Raw genomic sequence first — 17040 nt, 5'->3', positions numbered from 1 at the left:
GAACCAACCAGCCAAAAACCCCTTTGCACCGCTTCTGCAAATAAATGCAAATTCTGGAAAATGCTAACGACCGTGCTGTTTCAACAATATGTTTACCACCAAGAAATCTAATGATTGCTCCCCTACTCAGGTTCTGCCGGTCTTCACTTCCATCTTCCATCTTGAATTGTGCGTGCTCTTAATCAGTTGTCCCCTCTGCATACATTACTCTCGCATAGACCATTAGATGCATGTGTACATGAATAAGTGTTTGATTTTTTCCCCATTTTGGATTGGTGAAAATGCTGCTTTCTGAAATGTAATGTTTACTCCTCCATGATCTGCATCGAATATGAATGTTTGTGAAAAAGGTGACCTGTGTGTTCTCTTAATGGAGAGTGAGTGCTTCAAGAATTAGATGTTTATCTGAACTGCAATAGGTGTTCATTAATCTTTAAGTTTTCCAAAAGCATATTGATGGCATCACTTTATCTACTCGAATAGCATAAGGAAAGCCAACATGGTATACCGTATATGTTTGCATAGAGTGCTCATATAAATGGCCTAGATATCCTTTAATTAGTGTGCATCCTATTGTGGTGTAACATGAATATAAGGCTTCTTACCCTCATCCCTCTACTGGGAGTAGGGTAGGACACTACCAAGTTAGTGTGCATGGTTAGAAGAGCGTGTGTTTTAGAATGGCTTTATAGAAGCATTTGCTGTTGCGTGTGGCAGCCGGAAGACCTACATGGGAAACGTGAAAACTGTTGCGGTGCTTCAACAATGCCTAAGTGAGGTTAACACTGTCCTAGCATGTGTCATTGATGCTGAAGGATGTGCGGTAGGTAGAACCATGCTGTAGTGTAACATGCGTACCATGAACAAACATTCTCCATCATTAATGTGTTTCGGCTCAGAGGAGGGAGCCATGCATGAATAGACTTGTTCTGCCTGCATTGGATTTTGTCTGCCTGCGTTGTGAAGGCAGACTCACTGATGCAAGTCTTATTCAACCTGAGAATGGTCAGAATTGTAGCCACCCTGGATCTGAATCTCCTTGGTCGGAATTATGGCACCGCTTCTGGTGTAGGAATATTGGTCCAGCGCAGTGAAGATCTCGGCCAGCATCATAGAGTCCCTTGAAAGAGATGAGTCTTGAAAATGGGAGCCAGCCTCGAAAGAGCACTGGCGTGAGCGCAGTTTCCACGCGGTAGAAGCTGACTGAAATGGCTTTGCTGCTTGATTTAGTCAGTGCAGATTGTTTGCTGATAGGCAGCAAAGCACTATTTTAAACTGATGCAGAAGTTGTTTTACTGTTTCCTGCTTGGTTAACAGCCAACTCTTTGCATCTCCAGAGCGGCTTTACAGATTGGCTGGAGACAGGCTCGCGCAAGTACATAGGTCACTGCTCATCTCCACTCAGTGATGCCTCCTTCTCTTTCTCCTGACAGTTCCTCCAAAGCCTGCAACTCTGCAAAATACCTCTACGCAGACCACCCCCCGAAAATACTGGCAGAAACCGACGATGGAGGAAGGGACCAATCCTTCGCCTGTCCCAGGGGCACATATCGAGAAATCAAAAAAGATTACAGATCTCATCAGCCGCTTTGAATGCAGTGGGTAAGTACGTTAAATGTCTGCAAGGATGCAGATAGAATAATTTAATGTTAGAAAGTATTGTATTGCCTGATTTTTAAGATTATCCAAGAAACTTTAGAAGTTCACTGTATAGAAAATAGATGAGAACGTACCATCACCTGCTCATGAGCCTTGCTCCACATGAAAGTAACATTGTCTGTTAGTAAATGTTTTAATTCATTTAATTTAAAAAAACATTCTACATGACAATAAAAGTGCAACATGTTTAAAAAGTGTCCTGCTTTGGCAATTTGCAGCTAAAAGTGACATGTTTCAGCAAATAGTTAGGAAAAGAAAATTGGTAAAATTGATATGATATTAACATTCATTCTACATATTCTAAAAGCAGCACGTAAACTAAAACTCATCATAAAGAACCGAGGCAAGCGGGAAGGAAAGCAGGAAGTTCGTGTGCAGTGCATTTGCCAAAATGTAAACTTCCTCTACAAACATCAACGTCTCATATTGCTCGCAGCCTAACCCCGAAGCTTATACGTTTTGCATCTTGAATAGACATATTTCACTTTTACGCATGTTTCTTGTTACAACTTACAACTCTTTTGCTATTAATAACTTGCCTACGTAGTGCATTATTTTTATTTTTAAAAAAAGTACAGTCACCGGGGCAGATTCCCCATACATGCAAAACATTACTTCTGGGGACACTTTCTGAAACCGATTTGTTTAAAAGCATTAAGGAGAGGAAAAGGGACCACACTGTAACTGTAATAGACTTTTTAAACAGGCCCTTAAATGCTCGGCAAAATAACTTTGTGGTTGGAAGCTTTTATATGTATTAATGCTCAGCTCTGAAATAAACAAGTTTAAAACTATTAGGATGAAAACACTCTTTTTCTTAAGCTCTCTCTCTCTCTCTCTGCGTGGGTACTTTGGACAAAAGCACCGGATTCTCACCTAGCTTGTATATGGACCCATGTGTTAGTATACAAAAGTTGGAGAGCTCAAAACAAATTGGCCGTCCAGTCCCAAGAGGCCCCTGGTCTTCCATAACAAGCTCCTGTTATCATGATCTCATGCCTTCGTAAAGTCGATGAAGTGGTGGATAGTAGTTATTTTATTTAATTGGTTTCTCAATTATCATCGATAACGCTATCAAATTCATGGTTGTACCTGACTCATATTTAAACCCCGTTTGGCTAATCAGCATTAGTCTTTTTTTTTTTAAAGCCCACTCTTCCAGGTCTGTCAACCGAAGCACTTCATTTCTGTATCCAATAGTACTATCAAACTATAGCTATCATGGCTTGAATATGCACCTTTTTGTATAAATTGGGTAAAGCACTGACCCTCGCCAAGAATGTTGTATTGTTTCTGAGGTTAAGCATTCCGACCAGAACTCAGGATCTTGTTTATAAATAGTGGCAGGTAGGACATCTCCATTCCCTTACAGATTTGTTTTTAAGTTCTTTGTAGTTGAAATCTAGATGGCAAAGGGGTGCAAGATTGTATTTCTAAATTATTGGGAGCCCGTCTCATGGTACAGCATTTTTTTTAGAATGTATCCAGTTTGATTGATCAACATTATTACCCATTAAACAGCGGGACATCTCTCCAGGCGATTAATAAGGAGCCAGAAGACCTGGTTCTTACAATTGTGGGTTCTCTTCAGCTCTGGTCTTCTTGGGCCCGTCTGACCTCCCACCGTTTTTTGGAAGCTTTCCTTAATTTATTTGCCTTCTTGGGTTGTTCTACAGGATCCTGAAGCATTTTTAGCGTCTGAGTTTCTTTGTCCAGATTTCTTCGCTGAGCCCTTAGGGCTTTCGAGTATCATTTATTTTGGGGTAGTTGCTCGTGATGCTCCAGGGGTTGTTCAGGGAATCTGAAATAAGCCTTTAGCTCTTTTTTTTTACCGTGACCCAAGCTGAAATTGGATCCATTGTCTTCCAGATTAAGACCCTTGCTGCTTTTCTCCATTATTTATGGCTGTTTCATGATATTGCTTTCCAATGGAATTGACTGACTTGTGACCCTATTTGTAAGACCAATAACACTGTTATGTTATGTTATGTTATGTTACAGCGTTCTTGTATAGCGCACGGCTACTCGAAAAGAGTGTCCCGGCGCTTTCCACCTGCATCTCAGAATAAAAATAACACAACACAGCAAAAGAAAGAGAGAAAAAACTGAAACTGAAACAATAAGAACAGCCTAAAGATTAAAAAGCCAGGTCTTCAGGCTCTTCCTGAACTGGAACAAATTGGCAGTGCTGCGCAGCGAAAGAGGAAGCGAGTTCCACAGCTGTGGGGCTTTGCAGCTGAAAGAGCACCCTCCCGTGCGGGCCTTCCTCACCCGAGGGACCACCGCTTTGTAAAGGGATTCCGAGCGCAAGGAGCGGACTGGTCGATAGAAGGCTAGTCTCCACCGCAGGTATCCAGCCCCTGATCCAAACAGGGCTTTGTGCATCAGAGTCAGGGATTTAAACTGGATCCGCTTCCGGACAGGCAGCCAATGTAGCGCCTGTAGCAGCCCGGAAGCTCGGGCTCGTCTACGCAGGCCAAAGATAGCCCGGGCGGCAGAGTTCTGTACCACCTGTAGGCGCTGAACTAGGTAATCAGGGAGACCAAGGAAGAGGGCATTAGCATAATCAAGCCTAGAACCGACGAGAGCCTGCACAGTAATACGCCTGTGCTCCTCAGACAGCAGGGGCAGGAATTTACGGAGCATTTTCAAAATTCCATAACAGGTGCCAGCCAGACCCAGAATATGTGTTCGCAGCGATAGCTGGTTGTCCAGCTTGACACCCAGGTTTTTAGCCACCAAGGAAGACTGTGCAGGAGGGCTCATGTCGGACGGCCACCAATGCTGCCACTCCGGATCGACACCGCAACGGAAGAATAGAACCTCGGACTTGCTCGAGTTGGCCCTTAGACTGTTCCGTTGGAACCAGCCAAAGACCAATGTAAGACAGTCCCGAATTCTCCCTCCATCAAACTCCTGGTCTTTCCCGCATGTGAAGAGGAGTTGCGTGTCGTCGGCGTAAGAGACGATCTGGGCCCTATATGCTTCCACCAAGGCCGCCAAAGGGGACATAAAGATGTTAAACAACGTGGGGCTCAACACAGATCCCTGTGGAACCCCAACTCCCAATGGCGGCATCTCGGCAGAGCTCTGGGAAACCCAGACCGTCTGGCGGCGGCCTTCAAGGAAGGATGTAAACCACCTGAGCGCCGTCCCCCTAAGGCCGATGTCATAAAGCCTCGCTAAGAGCGCCCTATGGGGGACGGTGTCGAAGGCCGCCGATAGATCTAACATGACCAGCATGGCCCTCCCGCCGACATCAAGAGTCTCCCTAATGATCTCAGTAACCTCTAGCAATGCCGTTTCCGTACTGAAATTAGGACGGAAACCGGATTGAGATGGATGGAGCAGATTGTTAGCTTCCAGAAAGCGCGACAGGACACCGTGGACGTGTTTTTCCGTGATCTTCGTGAGGGCCGGAAGAAGTGAAATTGGCCTATAATTGTCCAGAACCTCGACGTCGAGACCCGGTTTCTTTAGGAGGGGGATCACCATCGCTCTTTTCCAAGAGCTAGGGACCCTCCCTCAGCGAGGCGTTGAGGATGGGATTAACCAGCGGGTTCACCACCTCCGCCATCCCAGCCAAAAATTTGGCGGGGCAGGGGTCAAGTGGCGAGTCAGATTTCAAATTGGCCAACAGCTGCCTGTTATTATTTCTAATAGTGACCTGCTCTGGATAATGATCCCTCTTGCATCTTGGATTAGATTTTGGTTTCCTCTGAGATTAAATATAGTCTTCAGTCAGCTGCTCTCCACATTAAAATAGAATGTCTAATAACTCGTTAAAAGCACTGTCATATGGAATTGGGAAGTGAAATTGTTTGCACAAGTGAGAGCTCTTGACCAGGTGCTATATTCTCACTTCAGTTGGTGAAAGGAACTGCTCTTTCCCCCACTCCCACATTTCTTCAGCTTCTAGGACAACCGAGACAGTGTTGAAATGAAGATAACTGATCGAACACCAAGGCATCCATTCTCTTTAGGTATTTTAATCGGGTATGCCTGTATTGGTCTTGCAGCCCTGTGGAATGCTTTTATAGAGAGTAGCCTTGTCATTTATCTGCGTTTTATTGATGTGGAAACTCATCTTTTACTTAGGTTCCTCACATTTAATGCCTTAATTCTCTAGATGTATTACTCCCTGTCTGCCCTCCCCAACCGTAGTTCATTATTGTTGTCTCTATATAACCCTGTTGGATCATTATTGCTAAACCTGCATGGTGGTCAGTATTGCCAAACCCGTTCCTGGTATCATTGTGGCTAATTCCTGTTTACTGGTCAATATTGCTAGTCCTGCCTGCTCTTGTTAAAGCTTATCTGGACTGTGGCAATTACTGCTCAGTGAATCATATTAATGTGCAATAAAAGAGCAAATCTGTCAGAGAAAAGTATGCTTCAAAATGCACAAAGTAACTCTGATGTCATATAGCAGACCTTGAGTTGTGGCAATGTTTTGGTTTGCCAGAAAATTCAGCAAGACTGCTTTTCCTCAGAAATGTATTTTCAATTGTGTTCAAAGAATCCTAAATTCATTTAGTTTCAGGTTTGAATTGTAGCTGTTACTAAGTTTCCAATTCTAAGCGTACTTGTCATGCCCAGAAGCATAGCGAATTAACCAGCCTGAAATAGTATTTATATTGGGATATCTTTTAAAAGTGAGAGAAGTCGTCATACAACATTTGCTGTTCATATACTGTTTTCTTCTTCTAAGTAAATTACTTTTACATTTCTTTGTATATCTCACGTGAATTATGATTTCATTTATCATGGAGGTTCTTGTGTTTTAACCTAAGATCCATGCCAACACTGAAACTCTTAACATGATTATTCATCAACGTACATTTCAAACACTGTTAGTATGGACTAACTGTCCACAAGAATAAAGAAAACACTAGGTTTTCTTCAATAAAGCACACCCACCAGGGTTATGCCTTGGTGGCATACTTATTCATTGGATCCATCCCAATGCGGAACGGGGTATGCTGTGACCTACATGTTACGTAGGAGCACTTATTTATGTATATTAAATGATGTAAAAATGATGAAAACAATTTTTAAAATACCTGCCTAATAGGTAAAGCGCTATTTATTCAGACCTCCAGTTAGTATGGTTGAAAAGGGGGAAGGTAGAAAGTATAGGTAATGATGAGCCTGCCTTTCTAGAAGGTCAATATGTTTCAAGCCGTATCCCAAGGCTTTTCTTCAGGACCAAGGATCTAACTCCCTCATACCACTCCTGTGGTACTATTTTACCTACACACACTCTGCTTTATAAGGATATAAAAATATACAGCACCTACTTGGTGCAGAAATATTGCATAATGGTCCTCCAGTTGAGAGGGAAGCCTGTTGTCACACTTAATCCAAGGCTACTGCTCTGTACAATGACCTAAGATTTCCACATCGGGGCCCACATCTTCAATCTAGACATTACACTATTCATAAACTGTACCCTACTTTGTGTCTGATCATCATAGTTACTCATAGATAATAGAGTGGCATAGAAAATCTAACTGAAATATTCTATGGGTCTGGCAATCTCATGGGCATATTAAATGGCAAAGGAATTCCATTGGCAGTTGTACCTGGGACGGATGAAGTATTGTGGTTGACCTCTCTTTGAGCACGTGGAGGTCTGATAAACTATGTTTGTGCTAATGCCACCTTAAAAAAAATATTTGTATGATTTCCCATGCAGCACTTCAGTTCAATATTGTATCTGCACAGAACACTTCCAGTTAATAAGTGGTTGATGCCATTGGTGTAGTTAGTGACTCTGGGCACTGAGGCTGATTTCAGGTTTACATTATTAACATTCTCCCTTTCAAAATTGACTTGCAAGCTTTGCAGTATAATTCCCTAAACTCTAATCCAGCTTTTCTAGAGCACAGATGATTTATTTCGTTTCTTGCTTATGATTTGAGTGAAGTACTTTTGCTGTCTTCAGGCCTAAGTGGTTAGGCTACGACTTCTGCTTTGTGTGAGGGAATTGCTGTTAATAATTTTGGAAAGCGTGTGTGTTCATCCAGCTTTAATGTATGATTTGCTACATACAACCGTGACCTTATACTAGTCACCTCAGCTTCATATTACCTTATTTTATTTCCTCTTGTTTCAGGATCTTTTCCTTGTTTTCCTACTTGTTTTTGAAATGGTGTGCTATAAGACGTACAGTAAAAGGGGATCTATAATGAGTTTCACTTCTCTCTCAACTCTCTGGGATGGGTGTTTTAAGGCTGAGAAAAAAGGCTATAGGCTAGCAACGGGTTATCTGTGTAGAGGAAGATTTTAACATTCTTGTTCCTTATTTATGACTTTTATTTTGAGATTTCCTGGTAGTATATGGTCCAAACCCTGCTGCTCATGTGCTGATTGTAGGTTTAGTTCACAATGTATAAAAGTTTGAAATACATTTGACTCAAAGTCAACATCCCAGTGAGTCAATTTGGCTATTCTGCTGTAATACATATCCTCAAAACATTTAAATACATATTGTCATTGTTTTCTAGGGAAGAATACCCTTCTGCATACCTATGTTTTCCTTACTTTGTGCACTAGCAAACATCTTAGTCATCTGAATCAAGTCTGTTTCTGCCCATGTCGGCTTCATTTTCAACAGGTCTTGGGTTTGTATTGGCGGCCTTGCAATGGTTAAGCTGTAAACTATGAATAAGATGCTATTTTTTAAAACCCCTTGTGAATCATTCTTCACGGTCATCCTTTGTAAACTGATGATGCTTTTAAATTCGTTAAGCTCAATTACTGTGGCTTTTGGAGTAGCCATGTCACCAAAACAAAGGTTTATGCTCTTAATAATTGAAGTTTATGGTTAACTGTAACAATGGCACCATTTGCCACAGAAAATCTTCCAAGTCAAATCCTAGCACTTCAACGAGATCATCCTTTGTCTCCAATACTTCGGATGGTAACAGGCGGCAAGCATCTGCAGGAAAGTAGAAATCAAGGTACATTTTTCTGTCTTGTTTTATGATTTTTCCTTTTTTGCGATTAACAAATTTCCCTTTAAAAAAATACTTTTCCGTGGTTTTTCTTTGTTCAAGACAGTGGTTGATGAATTTAATCAATCTGAAATTAAGTCCATAAAGAATTGGACGGTCTGACGAAGAGAAATGAAAGGCATTAGGAGACCTGGACATAAAAAGAAGCTATTGACAAAATGAGGTGGTTAAAATGTGCCCGGTGTATGTAAATCTCCTGTTGATATTCACTACATGTCCAAACGTGAAAGGGTTTGATGAAGAATGCATATGCTGTGATGTTTCTTAGATTTTGAAAAATTAAAATGAACAAAGCACTGTTATAATTTGTATTTTTAAATTCATTGAGGGCCTTGAAGAAGACAAGCCTTCATCTTCATAACAAAGTAAATGAAATCCATGTGTTTCTGCATGATACATACATTTTTTTTATGCTCTGCAGATCTGTGGAGCCGAACTGTGACCATCCCCCAGGTTGCAATATGTTGAGACCTCAAGAAAGACATGGCCCGAGAATATTGCTTCAGCACAACAGTTTCATAGAGCACCCTCTGCTCCAGCGGCAAGGAAAAAGCACAGAACAAGCTCAGGAAGTACAGACACATACAGTCAATGGCATCCTTGAAAACAATTCTTTAGATCACAATGAGGTCAGTATGCGACCATCCCAAAGCACAAACAATAACTTTCCTCCAGTGGATACAGAAGTGGATAACAAGTTACTAAATGGGGAAGCAGAAAGCACTACCACAGACTTAACATTGTCACAAGCAAGGCGCAGCAAAGGAGAAGTCACTCACAGTTGCCAGAGAACACCAAGCAGGGAAAAGATAATGATTTCACAATCAGCAACAAAGTTGTTAGATGCAGTGGATGGTCAGGAGTGCTTGGAAAAAGAACTATTGGTTGGCCAGGCGCAGGCAGATGGAATACAAGATGGTAAGATGAACTCGACCAAACTAGTGATAGGAAAGCATATGCCCGAAGAGTCACAAAATGGAATGAAGGGATTGGAAAGAGAAACCTTAGCTGAGAATGAAAACATTGAAAACATTTTGGGCAAGGTGGACAGCATTGAAAAACAAATAGTAGGGGATGATGCTGAGCTTGCAGAAGCAACGAAAAAGGAGCATATTCATCAGGACGAGCAGGATCAGCCCGTTGAAGTCAAGGTGGTAAGTTTTGTGCATTTCCATTTATTTTGTGGAATGATCATCCACATTTCTAATATGGTTATTCTGTGATAAATTGTAGTTCTTTTCTATTGCATTGTGGCCCAAATTATCATAACTGAAACCACAGTTTACATAAGTTTCTCTGCCAGCCACGTGTTTAGATTCAGTTATTGAGTTTGATGTCTGCATCCCAAGGCTGAATATCAGGTGTGACAGAAAACCTGTATTGCAGGTGGTTCCCTGTTACAGTAAACCCGAAATATGAGTTAGCTCTGTGTGATCAAAATCATTTGAAACCACCATTTGAGTATGATAAGGCTTACATATATGGTGCTTTGTGGACAAATGATAAAGAAGGAATTCTGCAGTTTGTCAAGCAGAAAGAATATATTATAGTAATACAGAACCTACATGGGTACAGTTATTGGCCTTAATCATTGTGGACTTTATCCAGATTAATAGAATTCCGCTGCTGGTAATTAATGTTTACGGGTAGTATTCCCGTTTCTAAATCTGGATATTACAAATTATTTTTCTCTGTGATAGGGAATAACATGCTGTCCTATTAAGACCAGGTAAAAAGAAAAAAAAAGAATAAGGATCCTTATTCTGGGCTGAATTATGGACCCTTACCTGCTCTCATTTACCATCAGCTTTTAGCAGGCAGCAAATTAGAGTGGGGATTTCTGCTGCTCTGGGGTCAGGTATGGGTTTGAGAAGAATATCTGGGACCAGGGGATACTGCTCACAGGCTGGAGAGAGTGTTCAATGTTCTCACCAAGGTGAAGCAGGGATTGGATGTGCGATGGGGGCTGAGTCCCACTCTCCCTGGACCCGACTCGATTGCAGTTTTAATGGGTGTGTTTTGCACACCCAATTGAAATGGCCCAGTGTGCTGCTACTGTGAAACCTGGGTGTGGGAACACCAGGTCAGTTGTGTTTGGGTGCAGCTCTGTCCTCATCCAAGGACACTGCTCTACCTGACCATAGGCAAGGAGAGTGATTGAATTCTACTAAGGGCTTGGCCTAGCGTACAATATAAAAGACAATAGAAGAAAACACAAAATAAGGGATAATATTTAATGTGGGAATGGCAAAACAGTAGAAAGTATGCTGTTGTCTTTAGAAAAAGTGCAAACCTGATGCAGTGGCAACTTAATAGTTTCTGTATTGCAAGGCTTTTTTGGAAAAATAGGCATAAGCCTAAAGGTTGGATAAATGGTTCATAATTACAGAAGTCAAGTCAATTTTGAGAAATGCATGGGATTAATACCAGATGACTACAGATTTAAGTGGTGCCACAAATAAAGAGGCTCAGGAGCATAATGACCAAGTTATGGCTTTTGGTGATAGATAACTGGCGGAGGGATGGTCGGAAACAGAAGCGAGGAGGCCGTATGGGGTCAATAATGATGGTTTTATTAAGGTTACAAACAAAATCAGGTAGGTAAGAGATGGCCTACGTAAATCAAAAGTTCAGTAATTAGTAGGGAAGTCCGTAAATCCTCTGTTATCTGTATGGATTTCCTCAGGGTCCTAGTTGATCTTGATGGTGTTTTATCCTTGGTTATTCGTGAAACCTATACGGGTTTCCTCCACTGGGTTTGGGTCTCGGGTTAGGCTAAAAAAAAAACAAAGAAAGCAGCGGTCAAAACCTTGTCCTTTCTAAGCCAATATACCGTGACCAAACCACATGAGGGGGAGGGTTAGTCAATGGCAGTCTTTATTTGGTGCCCCAACAAGAAAGTCTCACTGCAGGCAGGCGGAAAGGGGGAGGGGGTAAGTGCACAAGAATGGGGGGGTGTAAACCAAAACAAGTCGCTAGGTAAAGGCGAAAACAATTTCTACCATCTCGTGGCTTGATACCACCTCCCGCCATCCGCTTCGCCTTCCCTCCCTAAGTCCCTTCGCCCGTCACGTACCGCGCTGGGCCACAACTCTCCAGAGTTGTGGCGGCTTCTGCGTCTTCCGGGACTCACCACCCCTCGGTCCACGTCTCAGGGCTTTCCTCTTCGGGATCTCTGAGTTTGACGTCCTCGTAGTTCCTCTCCAGCTCTCGGAACTTCCAGGACTCTCCTTCCGATGACGCGCTGACTGTCTCGTCCGTTTCCTTTTTCTGTTGTTCTTGACCTCCTCCTGCGGCTCCTGATTGGTCGACGTCGTTTCCTGTCCGGCCTTTCAGCCCAACTGCATCCGGGGTCGTTTGGACATTCTGCAGGAGGAGGGAAGAGGCAGGTATTATCGGTGTCAGTCCTGCTATTTTGCGCTCTTTAAGGTAAGGACTCCAGTCCAGGTTGTGAGGGGTTGTATCGTCAGTAGAAAAAATGCGTCAAGTGCCTTCCACACAATAACAAACATCACCAGTTAATACATAGATTTTATAGACTCTAAGCGGAAAGCACACTCCTGCTATCGTGCATAAGTATAAGACAACGGCACTGTATCACATCTATAATAAATTGATTTTCATGAACTGTCTTCTGGTTCATCAGAAAATATGTGAAACAGTCTGTATTAAAATATTGATTGCAATATGTATAATGAAATAGAGTGATCTTGACCGGGCAAAACAATGACCATTGTGCTAATTTCTGAAATGTCCTATCTGCGTTGAAACAAAGTTTCAAGTATCCGCTGATATTGCAAACACAGTCGCTGCTACTGCCACTATGGAGTGGCAGGAAGCAGGGCAGCAGGAGAGTCGGATGGGTAGGTGGGGGTTTAAATGACATTTTATTTTTAAACGTAATTGTTCCTGTGGCCACGTCGATGCGCTTCCGTCCTGCTGCTCCCGCCAGTCCCTGTGACAACAGACTACCCATTCAATCCAGACGCTAATCACATACTATGAGAGCAGCATGGGGATTGGCCTGATTGGGCTGGCTTTACACTTCGCTCAGGCAAATGGAGTCTGTGCCTTTCTCTAACCTGGCCATGGAATACAGCCGGGTTAGAGAAAGCGAAGTGCGCATGTCTCTTTGGCCTGCCTAGGAGTGCACAACGCTCCTCCTCCCCCCATCCCATAGCCCTGCCCGACTCTCCCTACATGTCCTGGCTCAAAGCCAGTAGCTGAAAAATAAAACTCGAGTGAAATATAGTTTTATTTTCCAGCTGCTGGCTCTGAGCCAGTGGGGCGACGCTCCTCCGCCATTGCGGAGAACCCGCCGCTGTGCAAACATATTTCTGGTGGCCTCACCTCCAGCAGTAATTGATTGTAGGAGGGGAGAACTGCTCAAATCGTAGACTATTCCTGTCTGGGTGGGAGGTAGTGATAATGAGCATTTATCTTTTGACCTGCTAAATGTATGCTGTTCAGAATTACTTTCAGTGTAGATGAACTGTTTCATTATCTTTCTTAATTAAAAGATAATTGAAAAGATCGTAGACACAGACTGCCAGCATGCAATGTTCATTGCCAGACAGTGATTACTTTATTTGCACACTGCATACATTCCTTAGCTCTGTAAGTCTGTAAGAAAATACCTTTTTTGCATTATCACCCCAAAGGTTTTGGACAGATGTTGCTGGTTTTTCGACTGTAAGAGTGCACAGAGGCCTGCTAATCAGAACTCTGGCCCTTAAAAGTATACATTTGGCTTATAACCAATTGGTATAACTTTACACACTGATAAGTCCCTAGTATATGGTACCAGGGCCTTTAAATTAAAGTGTCCTACCAGGGCTGCAGCGCTTATTGTGCCACCCTGGATGCGGCCATGTCTCCCAGCCTGCCACTGCCGACTGGCAGAGCAGGTTTTAAGCTCCAAACTCGACTTTGCCATTTAAACGAATGGCACAGCCCAACCCTCCTTTTAGGTCTCGGCCTGCGAAAGACTGCGCACATGCGCAATAGAGCTGGCCAGATTTAATGAGGTAGGGTATTTTTCACTAGCGAGGTCAAGCCCGAACCTCTTTTCCATTGCATGGCGTCCCCGTTCATGCTAAACGATGGCCAGCCATTGGAGAAGAGGTCCTAGTGATGTCTTCTTTCTCTTTAAGCCCCGTCCTTTTCAGACTGGCTTACTTGACTTACTGCTGCGGTAAAAGCTTTCTTACCTTTTTTATGGGGCCATTTGTTTCACCCCATAAAGAAGATAAGAAAGCTTTTACCCTCCTCGCAAGACCTCTGTTTTCCCCTCCCATCGTTTCTAAAGAATCATCAGCTCATCGCTGTCTGTGTTTAGCACCTAGCGTGTGTTTTGCAAGGAGCCCGTTTTGCCAAAGGGGAGCTTCTTCCGTGACCTCCTCTGCCCGCGCTTGTGAGGAGTCTGAGAAGCCCTGTGTCTGCTTGCACCGCCGCCGGCCCAAGATCTACAGGAGCGCTGTGCCTGCTGACACCACCGCTGGCCTGGGATCTCCGAGAATTCCTTGCATGCATCAATGCGGACCGTGGAGCCAACACGGCACAACACTGTGTGCCTGTGTGGTCCTACAGCCCGGCTAGCACCGTGACCTTCGTGGGGGCCGACAGCGGAATCACCAAAGTGCGGCATGTGAGCATGTGAGTTATTGGCAGAGCTGCTGTGAGAGGAAAGGCGGTACGAAAGGCGAGCTGTGCTGTAATCCCCGGCCGCGAGGCGTTGCCTAGCAACCGGGGCTTCTTCAGAGACGCATCGCCAAGGGAAAGGGAAGCCACCCAGCAGGACATCACTGCCGCGTCATGAGGGAAGTCGCGCTCGAGTCAGAAGAAGACCGCCCCTGTCTCCCTGTGCAGCATCTGCCAAAAAGAGGATTCGCCCATGCCCAAGTCCAGGGACGCAGAGACCGAGAACCCCCCACCGCAGGTAAGGTACTCTGCAGCAGTCTGAGGCTGCGAGCCGGACTGTTCCTTTTAAACATGATCGTGGCTAGGAGTAACATGGTTGGGGGTTGGGACACCAAGGCCTGTCCCGGTCTCCCGGCCTGATTGAGAGCATAACGGGGAGCAGCATTTCAGCTATAAGTACAGCAGGGCATATTGTCCGTAAAGCCCAATCTTTGAGGCAGCATTTCGGCTACATGTACAGCAGGGGCATATAGTATTTCAGCTGTAAACACAATAATTGGCCTAAACCCGATCGAGGGGTGAGAGGGGCCCGTGCACCAGGGACAAGTGTCCAATGTTGAACACATTTTAAACACATTTTAAAGTGACTTTCCATACGTTTGAAGCAGAGTTTACATCCATACTGGCTCTACAAGTCTATTTTCCTTTTTCCTACCACAAACCTTATCAAAGACATTCCCAAAAAGAAGCTAATTGTGTATGTGGAAATTTTTTTGTTTTTGGTCTTGCCTAAAATTTAGATGAAGACATTTATATTTTTATAAATAACTTGTGTGGTGTCCATTTGTGGTTGTTCACTGTGTACTACTCAATGTATCGTCTTCTGAAGAATGAAAGGCAGGCCCTTCCGTCTTCGAATTAAATCACGAGCCTTATATATAATTACTCAATTCTTCACAGAGTCCTGAGAAGTCTTTAGAACTACCTATCCCACACTATGCCATGTTATATTGACATTTCGAGTCAGGGCCAGGAAGTGGAATCCGCTCTAATTCTGACATGATAAGAATTCGGCGGAGGCCAGGGGCTGAGCGCAAAAAGTCCACGCACACAGACCTTGGAAAAGAAACCTTTTACTCTCTACTTAACTTAACCTCTACTTATTAAATTACAGCAATACTATAATTACTGCTGCCGGTATAATTATTACTTTTTTGATATTCATTATCATTCATCATTATTCCAATATTAACATTTTATTCTCAAATATATGTGTATTATGTTTTATCATGTAATTTCTTTGCTATTCTGCCCACATTCCGCCTCAAAGTACAGCCCGGTATTCACTAAAAATGAAAGAAATAGATGTTTTTTCTATTTCATTCATCTTAGTATAATCGCGCCACCCACGCTTTACGTATAACATTTTAAAAGTAATGCGCAGGTGCTGCGATTATACCAAAATGAAATAAATAGATGTTTTTTCTATTTCTTTCATTTTGGTGTAATCGCGGCACCCATGTTTATACCAAATTTACGAGAGATATGCTGGCATTTGCGAGAGATTAAGCTATTGACATTGTAAATGACAATGCCATTTATTTATCCATTTTCAAAACCAACACATAAATAAAAATGTTGTCATTTACAATGCCAATAGCTCTAACTTTTGCAAACGTGAGACCGTTGCATTGTAAATGCTTGTTTATTGTACATGTCAGGCCTACCGAATCCTAGGGTAGGGTGCTGTTGATTGAAAAGAAGGACATGTATTTTTATATGTCCTAACCAGTGGAGGCTGGTGACATTTGAAAGTGGTAAGGCATAAAATTATTGTCGTACTGCACTACAGCGAGCGAGCGAGCCACACCATTGGAGAGGTGCTACCCCCGAGAAAAGTTTGAAAAAAGAGTGGACAAATAGTGCATTTTGAAGAAAATTTGAGAAAGCAGGAATGTTAATAAAGCAATTGTGAAAGTGCAGTTATTACATTAATAAAGAGATGTTATCTAACAACATTGGTAGCTGCTTATTCAGTATAACCACAGGGCTTCATAACAGACTTCGAGATACAATGACTTGTTAATATTCTGTAAATCCCTTCTTAGAATAAACTAAGAAAGTAAAGAATGTCCTGCTTCTAGAGCCTGAAGAACAAAAATGCAGAATTAATTAGCCAGGGGTGATTCACAACTCTTCAGGCTGGCATGGTATTGAAACAAATACTGGAGATCCAAGACTACCACCCTAATTAACCTCACTCTGTGCACACCCTTGCACGTTACTGAAAATATCAGGCTCTGGTCACACTTTGATGTGACACAACGATAAGAGAAAGACAGCAAACATCTTCAAATGTTCATTTCTGTCTTCAAATGTTGTCCTTATTGGCGGTGAGGGACAGGCAGGACGCAGACAGATTGACTGTGCCAGGCTACTTGTGATGAATGGTTTTGTACAGATTCTAAAAACAACAAAAGGCTAGTTTATAGAATCATAATTTTATTTCAGGATTCCTCCTCCTGTCTCCCCTCAGCATCACCTCCTCTTACTTAAAGTCTGGTGGCACCCAGAGCCATAAGCAGCACCGTCATAAATTAATTAATGCCGGAACTGGAAGGAGTGGGGGGAGAAAGATAAGAGCCTTTTTTTCTCTCATTTGAATGCAGTAGAGACAAGAGGAAGACCTGCTAATCAAGATGTAGCGAATGTGTTCCATTAG

The 17040-nt window shown here is 42.9% G+C and overlaps 1 protein-coding gene across 6 annotated transcripts in view; it reads left to right on the top strand.

Moving 5' to 3' along the window:
- FGD4 (FYVE, RhoGEF and PH domain containing 4) overlaps nucleotides 1-17040 on the top strand; it is a 600857-nt gene that overhangs the window by 454043 nt on the left and 129774 nt on the right. For all 6 annotated transcript variants that reach the window (XM_086952768.1, XM_086952772.1, XM_086952773.1 and 3 more), the window contains exons 3-4: nucleotides 1434-1602; nucleotides 9100-9832. In XM_086952768.1, coding sequence (XP_086808894.1) covers nucleotides 1434-1602; nucleotides 9100-9832 — 902 coding nt within the window. The remainder of the gene's footprint in view (nucleotides 1-1433; nucleotides 1603-9099; nucleotides 9833-17040) is intronic.

This window comes from Lissotriton vulgaris, chromosome 1_2 (genome assembly GCF_964263255.1).
Source record: "Lissotriton vulgaris chromosome 1_2, aLisVul1.2, whole genome shotgun sequence".
Lineage (NCBI taxonomy): Eukaryota > Metazoa > Chordata > Amphibia > Caudata > Salamandridae > Lissotriton > Lissotriton vulgaris.
The sequence above is the reverse complement of the archived record's forward strand: the minus strand, read 5'-3'. Positions and strand labels throughout refer to the sequence as shown.